Genomic DNA, 18,575 nt, shown 5'->3' with positions numbered 1-18,575 from the left:
TATAAAGTATGAACATATTTAACAGGCATTATGACAGTGAAATACATTTTTTTTCAAGCTGTGAAATGTTGATAGTATGCCATCATAAATCGTCATTAGGATCAGCGGGTGCTTGTGAGAAGAGGCACAAACTTTCAATTCATTTAAAAAAAAAAAAATCATACTTCCATCAGATTTTATTTTTAATATGGTTGATCTGATTGATTCTATTAGATCTAAATATTACAAATTACATATATTTTCCATCTCATAATTGCACCAAGGAGATATGAATCAGAGAGTTATCTCTGGTTTTGATGGAGGCAAATGCTAATAGGATACATTTGAATTTCAATGGCATTTGACATCTGAATGAATTACATTCTCAAAATACTATATTTTTAGCTTTAGCTAAGACAATTACCAACTGAAGTATAGATAATAAAGAACTGTAACACAAAATGAGACACATCCTCAATATAATTGCACATGAATATCTTCACAATGATATTATACTATAACATGGAATGATTTCGCAAATGGTCCATGTGAAATACTGTATGGAAACAGCTGGGCTGTTTAAACCTCACATCTCAAAATTTAGTTTTATGAGAACAGCTAAGAAAGAGCTCAATTTTTTAGTTACGACACAAGTAGACACAAATAGCAACCCCCTTTTGTTTCTACAGAATTTTCTACAGGAATTGGGACATCTGTCTTCAGACAAGACAATGTTGCCACCATACAACATTTTCTAAACTGACCTCAATACCTTCTTAATTTTGAGATACAAAGTTTTAACACCTGAGCAATGACATGTGGGCATCTGTTTCAAGCAGGAAAAATTTGCTGATTCTCTTCATTAAAGGAATTACACCCTTCTGACTCTAAAAAAACAAAGTACATGAGCATTTGTTAAAGTTTTTCAACTCAACGGTGATGCAAATTTGGAAGTTTTAACTATGTGATCTAAAAAGCTCTTTTTACAAGTTACAGACTTGAGAGAAGGTCTATATTGAGAACATCCTAATAGTCAACATTTCTACTATACTGGCTGAGTGAACGCTGACACTATAAAACTAGTAAGAATGCTACTGGAATTTTCCAGAAAATATGAATAACCTCTTAGACTGTATATCGCAACAAGCTTTTTTACAAATGAATGCTTATTTTTGGAAAATTAGAAATAAACGATACAAAAACGCGATGAGCCAGCAATGAATGCAGTATAGTGTGTCCACAATTCATGTATTCATGCTATTTAGTTTACAGCATTTTCAGCAAATGAATAGAAAACAAAGACTCTTGATACTTATGGTACTGTCACAATCATAACTACTGCCTAATATTATATGGAGCACTGAATATTTACCACAATACCAAACCATTCCGAATGCTCCCTGAGCCATTAATTATCAAGCAAGTATCCATCAGTTACACAGGATTGACAGGAACCTAGGCCAGTAGCATAAAAAGTTTGCAATCAAATGCAAAATGGAAAGGACAGATCAAGATCAGACAAAAAGCAGAAATGGTGTTTAGTATTGTTCGCCAACAAGAAGGTGCAGTTCTAAGAGAGTGGGTTGTTCCAGACTATGTTTCGTAATCCAAGGTTCATACATGAAGCTCAAGTTATCCACATCATACCCTTCTTGAAACATATTTGATAACCTTACAAGGTAAAATGAAGGGGGAGGCTGTTCAAGACTAACTTCTATAATCTAATATTCGTACGTAAAGCTATGGGTACCAACATCATGCCTTTCTAAACGCATGATCAATAAACTTGACAAGCTAAGATCAAAAGGGAAGGCTGTTTAAGACAACATTCTTAACAATGCTAAATCATGCCTTTCTTACATTTTTTTTCATATCTTAGAAAACTATGGAGACATTGTTTCATATCATTTTCCACTGTACATGAATTCTTCAAGTATACAAAGCTGCAACTACTAACATTAAGCCTATCTGAGATCTCTTGATAAGTTTTGATAATTTCAACAGCAAGGGGTTTGTTCTAGACTCTAGTACAAATGTATAAGACTCCTACATGTAGATGAAGCTATGAGTGCTGACATCATGCCTTTCCTAGAGCCTTCTTGATGTCTTTGACCAGCATGTTACCAATAACCATCTTCTCACAGTTGGAAGTGATTCTAGCCTTTCCCTCGCTCAGGATCTGTACTGTCAACAGGGCCGATGTTCCAGCGGATATTGTCCTGCCAGAAAACCTAGTTTGATAGAGCAGGAGACAGGAAAGATCTCATGCATGTTAGTTCTAAGCTTACGAGATTCAATCAGACGTATAATTGTATACTACCAGGTTTCAATTGTAAATACTCGTAAAAAGGGTCCCATGCATAATTACTAGAAATGGTATTTGTAATGGTAATGATACTGGTCTGATCTTGCAGACTCAACCTGCTTTGCTTGTTATGCAGGTTCCCTTGTATTTCACCATATTTTTAAACTGTCTTTAACTTCAAATCGCTTTATTCTAAAATATGATTAAGCTATTTCTGATTTATATCATGTTGAGTCTTCTTATAATGTATTGTTGTTTTGTATTATATTCACTTATGAAATATGTAAAATGAAGTTGAATTCAAAAATTTAATTAGTTAATTAAAAATAAACCATTCGCAGCCAGAGAGAGGCCGAGTTGCAGAATCTTTTACAAAACCAATACAAGAATATAAACATCAGGGATGCAGACGAGGCTGGTTTTGAGGCCAAATTTGCCACCCTAGGCCTGGGCCTTAGGGCTGAGTCATGTGTACAATGTGCATGGGAGAAAATTTACTCCAGTGACCTCGTGACTCTGAATTCTCAGCCTTAACTAAATCCCTGATTAACATGATAATAAATTCAATAATTACATGACGAAAATAGTTATCATATGCAGATATCAAAAAAATGATATAAAAAGACCCAAAAAATGATTGTCTCTGATTTGATAAGAAAGGATATTAGGAATCGGAAAAAAAAATAAAAAACAAGTCAAGACAACATATAAAATAAAAAGATACTTTAAAATCTTTCTATCTTACCTGTATGTGAGTTTACTGGGATCGCTGGCTGGGACGATCTGAACATTGGCTGTCTCACCAACACATCTGATCAATTCTTTCTCTTCTCTATGGCTTGCTTCTATGTCACACTTATCAGAGTGTTCATTCATACCAGTAAGCTTGGCTGTCAAATAACAAAAGAATTAAGTAAATTTGAAATAACAATTACTTTAATCACAATCATAACAAATAGCATTTACACAGCACTGTTTTACTAAATAACTTATTTTGCTCCAGGAATTGAAAAAATAAAAAACAAGACAAGACAAGAAAGGTGAGTTCGAAGAATTTCTCCTGTGGGGTACCCATTTGCTTCACCTGGGTTGAGTGCAGTACAAAATGGAAGATACCCATTCATCACATTAAAGTATTTCCACATTGTTTTATGAAAAAGTACATGTACCTTGGGCAAATATTAATTGTATCTTTTATGTCACATCACAGGACACAGGGGTCAAATTTCAAAATGGAACTTTTATGACAATACTCATTTGTTTAAAAAAAATCAGCACCTGGGAAGAGAATGTGTTCTTAAGATTGATATCAAAGATATGATGAACTTACATTGTTGTGTAAGGAAGTCTCTCTCACTGAGTTGTGTAGGTTGTAGGAGTTCTCCTATAGGTGCTTTCACTATCACACTAAACTTCCGTGATTCAGTACTGATGGGAGAATAAATGAAAAAAACAATCAAGAAATTAACATACATATACTTCAATGATACAGTACTGATAGAAATAAAACAAACCCATATTCGGATATCCAGTTTAACTTACGCTATGGTCTAAGTCTGTGCTAAAATTAGGAAACCCAAAATATGAAAGCTGTGTTTACAATTTTACATTGTTCTTTGATTTACTAGTATTGTTCCCCATGATTTAATGGTGAAGAAAATTGTGTTACATATATGAATAATTGTAAAAGAATTTTAAAAGCAATTACATTTATCTATTAGTTATTTCCCTTTAAGGATAGCCAAGAATTGTAAAGAACATTCCAGGATGTCTTTTTATTATGCAGGCCTTGCCTATTTAAAGGCCAAGGAGTTTTATTGTTGAATAAGGAAAAGCCAAACAATAGAATTGTATTGGTAGTGGAAATGAATAGGCTTAGGTATTTTGTTTACACTGTTGATTTCAATGAGGTCATTCAAGAGTGTTCTGGATTTTGACTGCTCCTGAAAGGAGAAAGTTCTTTTGGAAGACAATTCTAGAAGCTTATAGATTAGTCGAAATTTGAGAATGATCTAGAACACTTGTAATTAGTATAAAGCTGCAGATTTTTCAAGATGATCATCACATCATATTAGATCACACCATCACATCATATGAGAGCAGGAGATCACATCACATCATATGAGATCACTTCACCAGATCAGATCAGAGCAGTTTATGCATCAATGAACTGTTTGCAGTTATTTTGAGAAATTATCAGTTCTCATCGAGATCATCAACATCATCAACCTGTTCAATGAACACGCTTCAACCCATGGATTGCTAAAATTGACTGTTAATCATCATCAACATCGTCTTCACGGACATTTCAACTCGTTGCAGTGACTCTTATTATTCATCGGAATTCAACATCAGTTTCATCATCGCCATCATTGTGAATTTTCGCCAGTCAACTGGGATTTTTATCATTTGGATTATTACTTGGATATAGCATCATCACTTCGGGATTTTACATCGGACACTTCAAGAGATTTATGTAAGATCATTATTTGTTTTATTTATGTATAATTATTTCCTGTAATAAAAAAAAGAGGAAATTAAACACAAAGAAGAAATTAAACACTTGTTATTTGTTGCAGTATCGTAACAAATAATTTTGGGGGCTTGTCCGGGAAACGAAAACCAAATTTGTATAAGCCAATTTGAAACTACATGTAAAACCAGTTTTTCAGGAAACGAAAGCCAATTTGAGACGAAAGTCAGTTTGAAACAAAAGCCAATTTGAATTGGAAACATTTTGGAAACATTTTGGAAAGTTCTAGAATATACTGTACTGTGTTATTACGTGCTTGTATTTGTGTATATTCACTATGGCTACATTTGATGTTGAAGAATTTCTTGCAATGACAGAATTGTCATATGATCATTTGAAGTCACTGAAGAAAGATGATTTGATAACAGTTTGTGATCATTTGGGTGTATCTCTAGCCCCAGGTTTAAAGAAGGCAGAGATAATTGACTTGTTAGCTAGTCACATGAAGCTTACAGAGGAGCCTGAAACTTCTATCAATATGTCAGAGGATGCTCAGATCCAACTGGCAAACATTGAATTGGAAAAGGAAAGAATTAGAGAAAACCTTGAAATGGAGAAAATAAACATTGAAAAGGAGAGAATGAGATTGGAGTACCAGTTAAAGTTGAAAGAAATGGAGTTAGCTCATGCAAATACTAACTCTGCGAAAGATAAATCTCCCCAAGTCTTTGATGTGGCGAAAAACATTTGCCTTGTGCCAAAATTTGATGAAGAGGGAGTTGATACATATTTTGTGTCATTTGAAAAAGTGGCCAAGAGACTGAATTGGCCCGAGGAATACTGGACTCTTCTCCTCCAAAGTGTTTTCGTTGGAAAGGCTGCAAAAGTCTATTCTTCACTCTCTGAAACGCAATCATATGACTATGCTACAGTAAAAGAAACAATTCTCAATGCATATGAGTTAGTACCAGAAGCGTACAGACATAAATTTAGGAACATGCAAAGACAATCAGGCCAGACGTATGTTGAATTTGCTAGGGAACAAGAAATGATGTTCGATAAGTGGTACAGATCACTGAAAGTTGACAAAGATTTTGTTCACCTTAGGGAAGTTGTCCTCCTAGAAGAATTCAAAAAGAGTCTTCCTTTTGGCATTAAATCTCACTTAGGTGACCACAGAGTTACTGAAGTCAGTAAAGCAGCCATAGTAGCTGATGAATTTGAGGTCACACATAAGGGTAGTGGAGATAGGCCTCCTTTCAAGAATTATTGGAAAAAGAAAGGAAAAGGGTCATTTAAATCCCACAATAAACCTAGTGAGGGAAAATATGCAAGCAAGGACAAAGACGCTAAAAAGAATCAGGCTAGTGGGGGCACAGAATCAACCAAAAGGTCTGAGAGTCGTAGTTCCAAAATTTGTACTCATTGTCATAAATCGGGACATTTGAAAGAATCATGTTGGAAATTGGTTGGAATGCCAACCAAAGTTAAGAAAGACATGGGTTTTGTCAAGCAAACAAGTGTTCCCTCGATGGAGTTTGTTCCATCAGAGCCCAATCGAGATGTTGAGAGTGTTTCTGTAGTATTTGCTGATAAAGTCAAGCAGGTTGATGAAACTTTTAGAAGTTTTTTGCATGATGGTGAAGTATCCCCTTGTTCGACTGGTGCTGCTGGTAGGTCAGTGGTGATCCTTAGGGATACAGGGGCTGCACAGTCCCTGATGGTGCCAGGTGATTCGGCTCTTCCTCCGGAGAGTTCAGAGAATGCCAACGTCTTAGTTCAAGGTATTGGCCCAAATTTCATGTCGGTTCCTTTGCATAAGGTCGACTTAAAGTGTGACCTAGTTAGTGGTCCTGTGACTGTTGGTGTCGTTCCAGAATTACCCATGAAAGGTGTTGATTTCTTGTTAGGTAACGACTTGGCTGGAGATAAAGTTGTTGCATCTCCAGTGGTTTCGGAAAAGCCCGTTGAGGTAGCTGAAACTGAATTGTTGCAGGAAGATTTTCCTGGGATTTTCCCGGATTGTGTTGTTACTAGGTCTCAGACTCGTAGAGCTGAAAAGGATGATGCGGAATCTGCTGATGTAGAGGAGAGTACTGATGTCTGGTTAGCTGAAACCTTTTTCAAGGATTTGAATGGGGATAGTGTTGAAGGCTCTGTTGCTAACAATGATAGTTTGTTTAGTAAATCCTCCCTTGTACAGGCACAACAGGCAGACCCAGAATTAAAAAGCTTGTCACAGAAAGCATGTTCTGAGGCTGAGGCTGATAAGGTTCCTGAGTGCTTTTATGTCAAAGATGACATTTTGATGAGGAAATGGAGACCTCCCCGGAGACCAGCTAATGAAGATTGGTGTATAATTCACCAGGTTGTAGTTCCTCCTTGTTACCGCACAGATATTCTGAAAATGGCTCATGAGTTACCTATGGCAGGTCATGTCGGTATTCGGAAGACAGAAGATAGAATTATGAGGCATTTCTATTGGCCTAAGATGCACAAAGATGTTGTGCATTTCTGTAAGACATGTCACACATGTCAGATTATTGGTAAGGCACAGCCTTCTATCAAGCCTGCTCCATTGATACCAATTCCTGCATTTGATGAACCTTTTACTAGGGTTCTTGTTGATTGTGTCGGACCCTTACCCAGAACGAGGTCGGGTCACAGATTTCTCCTGACGATTATGGACTTGTCTACACGGTTTCCAGAGGCGATACCTTTGACATGTTTGAGGAGTATCACTGCGAAGACAGTGGTGCAGGCGTTAGTGCAGTTTTTCACTAGGTACGGTCTGCCGAAGGAAATTCAATCTGATCAAGGGTCAAATTTCATGTCAGGAATATTTCAGCAAGTTATGAAGGAGTTGGGAATAAAGCAGATTAAGTCTTCTGCTTATCACCCACAGTCCCAAGGAGCGTTAGAACGCTATCATCAGACTTTGAAGACCATGATTAGGGCTTATTGTGAAGACTATCCCGACGACTGGGATAAAGGGATCTCATTCCTACTGTTTGCAACTAGGGATTCCCCGAATGAGTCCACAGGTTTCAGTCCATTTGAATTGGTCTATGGTCATGAGGTTAGGGGTCCCCTAAAGCTTATCAAAGAGAGGTTTATGGTTCAGAATGATGATGTAAACCTTCTAGACTATGTATCAAAGTTTAGAGAAAGGCTCTCAAAAGCTTGTGATGTGGCTAAGGAACACTTGAAAGAGTCGCAGGGAAAAATGAAAGCTCAAGCTGACAAAAATGCAAAAGAGCGAAGTTTCAAGCCTGGAGACAAAGTGTTAGTGTTGTTGCCTTTGCAAGGTGAGCCCTTGAAAGCTAGGTTTAGTGGTCCCTACATAGTCAAAAAGAAATTGAATGATGTCAACTATGTGATCAGTACCCCTGATCGAAGAAAGTCTCAAAGAGTTTGTCATGTAAACATGTTGAAAGAATACTTTGAGCGAGAGGCTAGTCAGCCAATAGGTACAACACAGGTCAAAGAAGAAGAATGTTATGGAAAGACAGATAATGAATTGTCTTATACAGATGTATCTAAGAACGAACCATGTGGTGTAAAGTTGTCTAACTCAGAGATGTTAGGAAACATGGATGAGGCATTAAAACACCTGCCTGAAGATCAGAGAAATTATATATCTGGCCTGTTAAGAGAATATGAGAATGTATGTAAAGACAAACCAGGTCGTACACCTTTAACTGTACATGATGTAGACGTAGGTGATGTAAGACCTATCAAACAGAATCCTTATAGGCTCAATCCAAGCAAGTTGGAAATGGTGAATAAGGAAATACAGTTTATGTTAGATAATGACATAATTGAACCGAGTCAGAGTAGTTGGAGTTCCCCCATTGTAATGGTTCCAAAGCCAGACGGCTCTCAGAGACTTTGCATTGATTACCGAAAGGTAAATGCAGTAACTAAGACTGACTCGTATCCAATTCCTAGGTTAGAAGATTGTATTGATAGGGTTGGAAATTCTGCCTATATCACAAAGATAGACTTGCTTAAAGGATATTGGCAAGTGCCACTGACTGACCGAGCCAAAGAGATATCAGCCTTTGTCACACCTGAAGGCTTATTTCAATGCAAAGTCATGCCTTTTGGAATGAAAAATACACCAGCAACCTTCCAAAGGTTGACAAATCAAGTGATTGCCGGACTTGACAATTGTGTTGTATACATAGACGACATCCTAGTATACAGTGATACTTGGAATGATCATCTGAATCATTTGCGAGCACTGTTTGACAGGCTGGACAAAGCCAATCTAGTAGTGAATCTGATGAAGAGTGAATTTGCCAAGGCAAAGGTCACATATCTTGGTCATGTGGTTGGTCAAGGGCAAGTGCTACCAAGAGAAGCCAAGATACAAGCTATCTTAGACTTCCCAATTCCCACAACTAAGAAAGAATTGCTCAGATTCTTAGGTATGAGTGGCTTCTACAGGAAATTTGTTCCAAATTTCAGTACAGTGGTTAGTCCTCTGACAAACCTGCTGAAGGCAAAAGTGAAGTATGTTTGGTCTGACGAATGTCAAAGATCGTTTGAGAAATTAAAGGCCATTTTGGTGAATGAGCCTGTTTTGGCAGCTCCAAACTTCACAAAGCCATTCAAAGTAGCAATTGATGCATGTGATGTTGGAGTAGGAGCAGTATTGCTCCAAGAAGATGAAGAAGGCATCGAAAAACCAGTGTGCTACTTCTCTAAGAAACTCAATCGATTTCAGAAGTACTCAACTATTGAAAAAGAGGCCCTGAGTCTCGTACTAGCCCTTCAGCAGTTTGAGGTGTATCTAACCAATGGAGAGATTACAGTCTATACAGACCACAATCCTCTTGTGTTTTTGGAGAAATTCAAAACAAAGAATCAAAGACTGTACAGATGGAGCCTAATGCTCCAACCATTCCCTTTGAAAATTGTACACATAAAGGGAAAGAATAATGAAATTGCTGATGCTCTATCAAGAGTATAAAAAGTGAAATTATTCATGATTTTGACCAAGTGTGTCATTTGAAGAAAACATCTTTGATGTTCATTTATTTTAACATGTTCGTTAAGTACTATATCTTTGTACACGATAACTGTAAATGATTTATCAAGATGACTTTGAACAGTTAAAAGAAAAAGTAATCATAAAGAAACCTTTACTACGGTAAAGCTTTCTTTTCCCTGGTGGGGGAGGTGTTACATATATGAATAATTGTAAAAGAATTTTAAAAGCAATTACATTTATCTATTAGTTATTTCCCTTTAAGGATAGCCAAGAATTGTAAAGAACATTCCAGGATGTCTTTTTATTATGCAGGCCTTGCCTATTTAAAGGCCAAGGAGTTTTATTGTTGAATAAGGAAAAGCCAAACAATAGAATTGTATTGGTAGTGGAAATGAATAGGCTTAGGTATTTTGTTTACACTGTTGATTTCAATGAGGTCATTCAAGAGTGTTCTGGATTTTGACTGCTCCTGAAAGGAGAAAGTTCTTTTGGAAGACAATTCTAGAAGCTTATAGATTAGTCGAAATTTGAGAATGATCTAGAACACTTGTAATTAGTATAAAGCTGCAGATTTTTCAAGATGATCATCACATCATATTAGATCACACCATCACATCATATGAGAGCAGGAGATCACATCACATCATATGAGATCACTTCACCAGATCAGATCAGAGCAGTTTATGCATCAATGAACTGTTTGCAGTTATTTTGAGAAATTATCAGTTCTCATCGAGATCATCAACATCATCAACCTGTTCAATGAACACGCTTCAACCCATGGATTGCTGAAATTGACTGTTAATCATCATCAACATCGTCTTCACGGACATTTCAACTCGTTGCAGTGACTCTTATTATTCATCGGAATTCAACATCAGTTTCATCATCGCCATCATTGTGAATTTTCGCCAGTCAACTGGGATTTTTATCATTTGGATTATTACTTGGATATAGCATCATCACTTCGGGATTTTACATCGGACACTTCAAGAGATTTATGTAAGATCATTATTTGTTTTATTTATGTATAATTATTTCCTGTAATAAAAAAAAGAGGAAATTAAACACAAAGAAGAAATTAAACACTTGTTATTTGTTGCAGTATCGTAACAATTGTAACAACAGTTGTTTCAATGCATTTTATGCTCATTTTGCTAGTTCAACCGCTGTAAAATAACAATTATTGTATAGGGCTATTGCAAATGAGAGAAAATAATAACAAAATACGACTCATAATCTATTGAATATTAAACAAGAAAAATGAAAATAATATCTTCCTGCCTCCCAAACTTTTGCTTTCACTGTTCCATAAGACTTACCAGATCTCAAAGTTAGCAGGTTGTGTTGTGTCTCTAAAGTCAATACCAAGGATTGCTGTCGTGGATTGACCTACAGAAAGGTTGGTAATTTCAGGAAATTCATGTAACTTCATACCAGCAGCCAACTTGGTCTCACCTAAAAAAAAATCAATAGTTGAATGATGGTGAGTCTAGTATGTTCCATTTATCAAATATGTTTGTAGATAAAAGAATAAATAGTTGAGCCTATTAATTTGATACAATAATAGATCAAAGAGTTGATTTAACGCATTTGTGGATTGCTATCCTCTCACAGAAGCATTATACACGTGTATCAATCTGGAGTTTTCGCTCCACACAACAAACAACAGATTCAAGGACATAGAACATGTATTGTCAATTACCCTTCATGACAATGAACAACCAAGAAGTCTTTATTGATAATTAGTGAATCAAATCAGCAGTTTAGTCCTCAACTCTGGACAAACGATATATTTGCAATTTTTTGTCGGCTCCAAATCTTAAGATGAAACTCTGGTTCACAAATTTTTTACAAAGACTTCCCAGCTGTTCATTGTCATTTAGCAGGTACACATTTACTGTGTTCTTGATTCGTTCCGCGTCAGGTTATGTAAGCTCCCTACTACTATTGGTCCGTATCAGACCAGCTCTGTGGATAGGTACCATGTTATTAAAATTATACTGCAAGATTATTGCAACTGGTATCTTTTCATTTGATGGTGATATATAGAGCAAACAACAAGGGTGAGGACATAGTATTATCAGTCCTTATTTGAATTGCAAAGTCATTGAAATAATCCAGCTAAGATCTTTTTCTTCATGTACTCAAGGTTGAGTTATGGTGGTAGAGAGGAGGAGGGGAACAGGGCTGAAGAAATCAATCACAGCTGACAAAAAAAGGTTGCAGGGTAAATTTCCTTCAAACACCTACTCACCTATGCTAATGTTTTGTATCTTGGAATTACTGTTGTTAGTGAATGTGACCTCGACAGCCACCATGGTAGTAGAATAGATACAGGTTGTTCTAGGGAATCGGTAGGTAGCTGACAAACCACCACTGTTCACTCGATTTAGAAGCTCAAATGTCTCCTTAGAAGGGAACATTATTCCACCAGCCTGTATGACAGATAAAATGGAAGATGGATGAATTGTGATCCTCCTTTGCTAAGACTAAAAAATAACACAAAAAGATACTTTCTATTAAATTCCCATGTAGTAAAAGTTTACATTAATTCAAGAAGCCAATACTAGTTTGTAAAAAATCCAAGTTTGAATAATTTGAAAGCAATATATTAATATGATTATTGTAAAAAAATAATAACAAAATTAACAGTACATGGAAAAACAGTTTTAAACTGGCTCATTATTGAACTAACTACATCTACAAATCAACATGCTGGCTTCTATAACATTTGGACTACACAGGCATCACAAATGTAGATACTATAAAACAAGAAATAAAAAAAATAAGCTGGAGCATCTTGCCCTTAATTTAATGGCTCATGGATGCCTTTAACTTTTTGTACCATTTTGAAACTATCAGCATTATATTTCAATTTCTGAAATATCTAAAATAACATCTAAAGCTTCTACAGAAAATTAAAAAAAATAATAAACATGAAAATAAAGTCAAATTAATATGTAACAAAAAATTATAAAAAAAACTTCAATTTATTTATTACATTAATATACAAGATGCAACTAAAACATTCCCTTCACAAGCCAAAAAGCCATTTTGTAAATCTACATACAATATCCATTCAATCTATACCCATCTAAACCATAGATGAATATTTTTTTCACAAAGAGAAATATATTGATAGATAATCAAACACCTTTATTCATACAGTTCTCCATTCTGCAAGATTGTCAGTAATTTATTGCCATGTTTTCATGATTTCTTGATGAGAATTTTGCTCCTTTTTCTGTATAATTTAAAGTGACTTATTACTAGCTACATGAATTTGAAAATTGACAAAAGCATTTTGCAAATGGAATAATCCATTTGTAAAATAATAACTTCACTGAGTAATCTTTACATGAAATTTGATCACACAAAAATAATTCATGACTTCTTTGAGTATTTCATAGATTAAAGAGTAACTGATTTGGGATGGGATGGCATGGTAAGGCCCCTTGCATCATAATGGTTGACTCATATAATTTGATCCATCAAAAGTTTTGTAATATGCATACATGTTATGCTACAGTCACAAATATCTTTACAATCTCATAACATTTATTGCTATGTATAAAAATCCTTTGTACGGTGATCGTAAAGGTATTTGTGACAATAGCATGAATAATAAAGTTAACATGTAAAGGAATAATAGGATAGATTTTGAAAGGAACATGTTTATGTATATTAAAAGCTATGATGTTGAAAATGTGGAATACAGAGAAAATGTGCCATCAGCTCAAAATGCAATTACATGACATTCCGCAGGCATCTCTCTTCTCACATTTCAACTATATGTCACCATCACCATTATCACCACCACCAACACTAACCAATGTTTCCTGTTTCAATTTTTGACCAGTTGTAAAGCAACCCAGTGTCAATTCCATTATTGCTTAATAAGCATTTGTGGGATGTGTAAAGATGAACAAAATGTGACATTCATGACTTGCGCTTGATCTGGATCAACCTCAGTCATTGATCCCTTTTGGAAATACATGTTATAATCAATATCAATCCAAAATGTGCAGAAATAAGAATGGACAGGAGCATAGTATAATGTAGATTGATAGTACATGTACTTACTGAATTAAATTTTGTCAAAGGTTATCAACATGACTGTTTGTGAAGTGTGTACATCTACCACAATGCTGAATAATCTACTAAATAAACCCAATTCTATTGGAGTGTCTGCTTTAATATATAAATTTTCTTTTATATTAAAGAATGTGACAGCTCATGGTCCCATTTTCATAATACTTTTATCAATAACAAATAATATAATCCTATATCTTGGGTAATAAAATATCACCATTTTACCAGCCGGTAACTTGCCATTGATACCAAGTTTTATGAAAAGAAGTCTACTTCCTGCTCCTTTTCTTGATATATTTCTAGGATAAAGTATCCTATGGATGAGTGTAATTTCCAATCAAAAGTTAATTTCTCTTTCACCAAAAACAAGTATAACGTTTAAAATATATCATTGAAATCAATCAATCTGCATTTAAATTTTTGAAATTTTGATTCAATTTGATTTGATAGATCAAACAGACTTGATGTTTTGTTACATGAAAAAAAGTCCATACATACACTCCAAGCCTAGTATAATGCTACCTACAGTACAAGTCAATGAATGAAAGAGCATGGCACACTGTAAAACCAGTATATTTGCAGGTATGAAATGTCTACAACTTTTGAAATGTCAGACAGAACCTCAAGTTCTATCAAAAATATGTTAAAATTTCTAGTGATTATACATGAAATTCAAGTGAAAATTGGTCTTTACGCAATCAAGTGGATTGTTTTCAGATGATGAATTACCCCAAACTGTATGAATGTCAAACAAAATATGACATTATACAGTCTCTCAGTGAATTGTTTTGAAGGTTGATCTTTTTTTATGGTCTTGTCCATAAATTTCATCCTGCAAAACTTCTGGGTAACAGTAAACCTTAACCCTTTACCAACTTCTACCCATGACTGCAAATGAATGAATTTAAGAAGCACACGATGCAGTGATTTTGATTAGTAAGCACTCTTTGATAATTTTCAAGGATTATAATGTTACCTTCGCACTCTGTGTCATCTGTTCTGAGCTCTGGTACATAAAACATGGAGGAATTAGAAACTTAGGATGTGACAGGGAAAACAAACTTAACTGGTTGGCTTGTAGGGCTTTTCACAAGAACTAATTAAGACAAGTATACCCCACCCCCTCTAAATATATGATTTCTTTCAATCTTTATCATTTGAATAAACCATATTTTGGAAAGTTCTGAAGTAAATTCCACAATTATTTTGAAAATTTTATTCATTGGTCAAGTTCTAAAAACCTTTCAAGGAATATGGAATCTCATAATCAATGTAAGCAAGAGTTAGAAATAACTTGTAAAGGGAAGTCTGCTTCATATATTGGAAAAAAACTGGTAGCAATGTGCATTTGATGTTGACCAACCAAGTAAATAGTACTCCACATGGGAACTTCAACATGGAATAGGCAGGGTTTTTTTATAATCAAATTTACATTCATTTAAGATTAAGTACTATTATCAACTGGAATATCATAAAATTTACACTCATTCAGTGAGCATAATTGCAGAAAGCCCTTTCAGCCTGGAAGTATGTAGTAAATCAGTAGCACAACAAAGGAAAATAGCATTGTTAAGTATCAAGATTACTGAAGATGTGACATCATGCATAAAAAAAATGATAATCATAGATTAGGATTAAACAGTATCAAAGAACAGTTAGATAACAAAAACACATGCATGGAGAAGATATATGTAAATTCTACTATTACTGAAATTTTAGATTTATCTATTTATTTTTCAGGAAATATGGTATTACTCTGGAAAATCTCCAAGAAATAAACATTTTGAATGGAATTCTATGTATATAAACATAATGATAAATGAATAATAACAATCATTTTATTACATTTGCAGAATTAATTAAGTCTGAATATATTCAATGTAAAAACATTTTTAAAGCAATATTTATGAGAAAGATATTTTGTGTTTCTTAAAAAAAATATTTCATAAATAAGAATTTAGCAAGTCTAATATGAATAAATGTTTATCATTAGATTTTCATATCTTGATAAGGCCTATAGAATTTTGATTTACTTGCAATATTACATCTCAAGTTATAGATCATTCGACAAAAGGTTGATTCTGTATGACCTTTAGTCAATCAAGAGATAAAATATACTTTAAAAAACTATTGTGAGGGTGAAGAATGTCTCTTTATAGGGGTGGGGGGAAATAGAGTGTTTATTTATAAGAAAACAATTTTTCTTTGAAGACTGAATAGAATTACTATTACAAAATGTTAGAGCTGCATGCATACATTTATGGAATGAGAAATACATTTAAAGATGTTACAAGTACAGAAAACTTACTTTTTGTTGAAATGATTGAAATTTCCAGTTTGTGTTTTTATTGATAACAATTTAGTAGACAAGCTTCATCCACTTATATTGACTTCCTGAAGCTTAGATCGAGGCTCAGTAACACAAAAGTAGTAATCAATCGCACAATAGCAATGGCCAATGAAATTCATTGTTCCATGCATAAATTGTTCAACAAACCCACTATCAACCAATTCCAACCTTTGTTTGAAACTTGTAATCAATTGCAAATGTTTGCATTACAGGGGCCAGAGGCATGGTAGGAGATTTGATGCGTTCTTACCAGAGGTTTGTCACTGAGTGACAGTCCTTGAAGATCTTTGGCTAGGGTGGGTGTTAGGATGCTGGTGGGGCCTGCAGGAGTTACTGGCTGGGACGATTCTCCTGATGGACCAACTTGAGAAAGATAAAACATGAAACAGGTGGACTGTCTGGAGGACCAAAGAGAACCTTGTACTGATCTATAAATATTCAATTGATTTTTTAAACCAGAAGATACCATTATCTTTTACACTTATTACACAACATTGAATTATTGGATGAATTTGAAGCAATACTGAGAAAATGTGAAACTATCGGACTAATTTTTTAAAAATAGTAACAAAATATGAAATTATGGGACTGTCTCCGTAAATACATGATAACCTCTGAGAAGTCAGCATTATGATTCTTTATGAAGCTTGCATTATACACCACAGTTAGAAATAATGCCTCTACCTTGTAAATGAATCCTATATTGCAAACTAATGTTGAATTAGTAAACCTCTGATTCAAAAGTTAAACCAAAATACTGTAATAATTGATAACAGGCAAAAATTACAATTCAATATTTCAAATCTATTCACAGCATTATATTGTGCACAAGCATGTCAATTTCTCCATCAGTGCAATTACCGAGTAAAAGATTTTCATGCAGTTATGATCAAATGTGTGTTTGGCAAATAAAAATCAATAATCAATTATCTAAATCACTGAATAAAATAAGGGAAAAGAATTAGACTTACAATCATCAAAATCTAAAAGTTGCATTGTTGATTCAGCTTTCTGTTTACCTCTCTTCTCCTCCTTCACTTTAGATGATTTTTGTGGTGTTTTCTACAAATAAAATGCACAAAAAATAAATAAACTCATTAATGAGCTAAGACATGCAATAAGCATCAGTATAAACATATAAAGGTAATATACTAATTTCTGGTCTCTTTCCTACCTTCTATAGAACTTTACTGGGTCAAAACATCATTTAACTTTATATTCACATTGACATGATATATCAAGGCACTGGCAGACAAGAAGAGATATATAATTATTTACATTTTGTCCTCTGAGACATTCAATGAGGCAACAGGCCCACAAAGACAAGTAGAGCTTCCAATGAATTTTCATAATTTATGTGATTAATTACAATAACTAGAAAATTCACTACAGCTAATTAATATACCACTACCATGTGCCATTACCATTACCATGTCAATGCAGTTTCTGAAAAAATTTGGAAAATGGGCCTTACATGTCTTTACCCAAACCCAATGTTAGTGCAATAGTTGTTCGTAAGTTCAAATTGACTTTAAGAGCGACTTGTGAACCTTTCTTACGCACTAAATAATCACCAATGAACATTTAATGTGAATATTATTTACCACAAGAATGGATCACCAGTCATTCTTAAAGTTGCTCTTAATTTACAAGCAGCTTTTTAAATGGCCCCTTTGGTCAAAAAGTGAGGAGGTAGTTTGATCCACAATGAGCATTGCCCCGGTTTGGGGCCATAATATGCTGTTACCGTGGCAATACAATTTCTGACACATGCAAAAAATGGGTTTGGAAATCCTTACCTCAACATGATAAATAATTACCTTTTTGACTGGTTTTATCTCTTCTTCACTCTCTGAGTCACTCTCTTCACTTGATGATTCTTCAGATGATTCTGATGAACTCTTCTCTGAATCTTCCACAGATGATGCATCCTCACTGTCGTCTTCCATATCACTCTCTTCCTCTTCACTGCTTTCGTCTTTGTCATCATCGGAACCAGACTCGCTCTCTGATTCTGAGCCCGATTCACTACCTTCTGTTAAAATGCAATAAAACTATGCATTATCAACTGTATTTAAGCATTAAATAATATGCTTTATACATTTAATTTCTAGTTGAAATGTATAGTGTAGAATATGTTCACTCAATTACAAGGTGTTTATGAAATGAGGTCATTATTACTACTAAAGTTATGGTTTAATTATGTACAGCCAATCATGTTAGAAAACACAAACAGAGAAGATTAAAAATGAAAGTACATCTGGTGCTCTCTTCATCTTTTTGCACATTTTTGGCTTCCCTTAGTTCTAGCACAGACTTAGACTGTGGTCTAAGTTAAACTGGACTACATAATACGAGTCAGAATCTTAAATGA

The 18,575-nt window shown here is 34.7% G+C and overlaps 1 protein-coding gene across 1 annotated transcript in view; it reads right to left on the bottom strand.

The window, feature by feature from the left end:
• Positions 1-627: 627 nt before the first annotated feature.
• Positions 628-18,575, bottom strand: part of LOC121416125 (AP-3 complex subunit beta-2-like) — a 32,271-nt gene continuing 14,323 nt past the window's right edge. Inside the window, exons 17-25 of the mRNA XM_041609590.1 lie at positions 18,022-18,236; positions 17,173-17,263; positions 16,452-16,564; positions 14,828-14,857; positions 12,014-12,194; positions 11,079-11,214; positions 3,615-3,712; positions 3,030-3,174; positions 628-2,210 (exon numbers count right to left, since the gene is read on the bottom strand). Of these exons, the coding sequence (XP_041465524.1) occupies positions 2,057-2,210; positions 3,030-3,174; positions 3,615-3,712; positions 11,079-11,214; positions 12,014-12,194; positions 14,828-14,857; positions 16,452-16,564; positions 17,173-17,263; positions 18,022-18,236 (1,163 nt within the window). The 3' untranslated portion in view covers positions 628-2,056. The remainder of the gene's footprint in view (positions 2,211-3,029; positions 3,175-3,614; positions 3,713-11,078; positions 11,215-12,013; positions 12,195-14,827; positions 14,858-16,451; positions 16,565-17,172; positions 17,264-18,021; positions 18,237-18,575) is intronic.

The sequence above is a fragment of the Lytechinus variegatus genome, chromosome 5 (assembly GCF_018143015.1).
Source record: "Lytechinus variegatus isolate NC3 chromosome 5, Lvar_3.0, whole genome shotgun sequence".
Classification (NCBI taxonomy): domain Eukaryota; kingdom Metazoa; phylum Echinodermata; class Echinoidea; order Temnopleuroida; family Toxopneustidae; genus Lytechinus; species Lytechinus variegatus.
The sequence above is the reverse complement of the archived record's forward strand: the minus strand, read 5'-3'. Positions and strand labels throughout refer to the sequence as shown.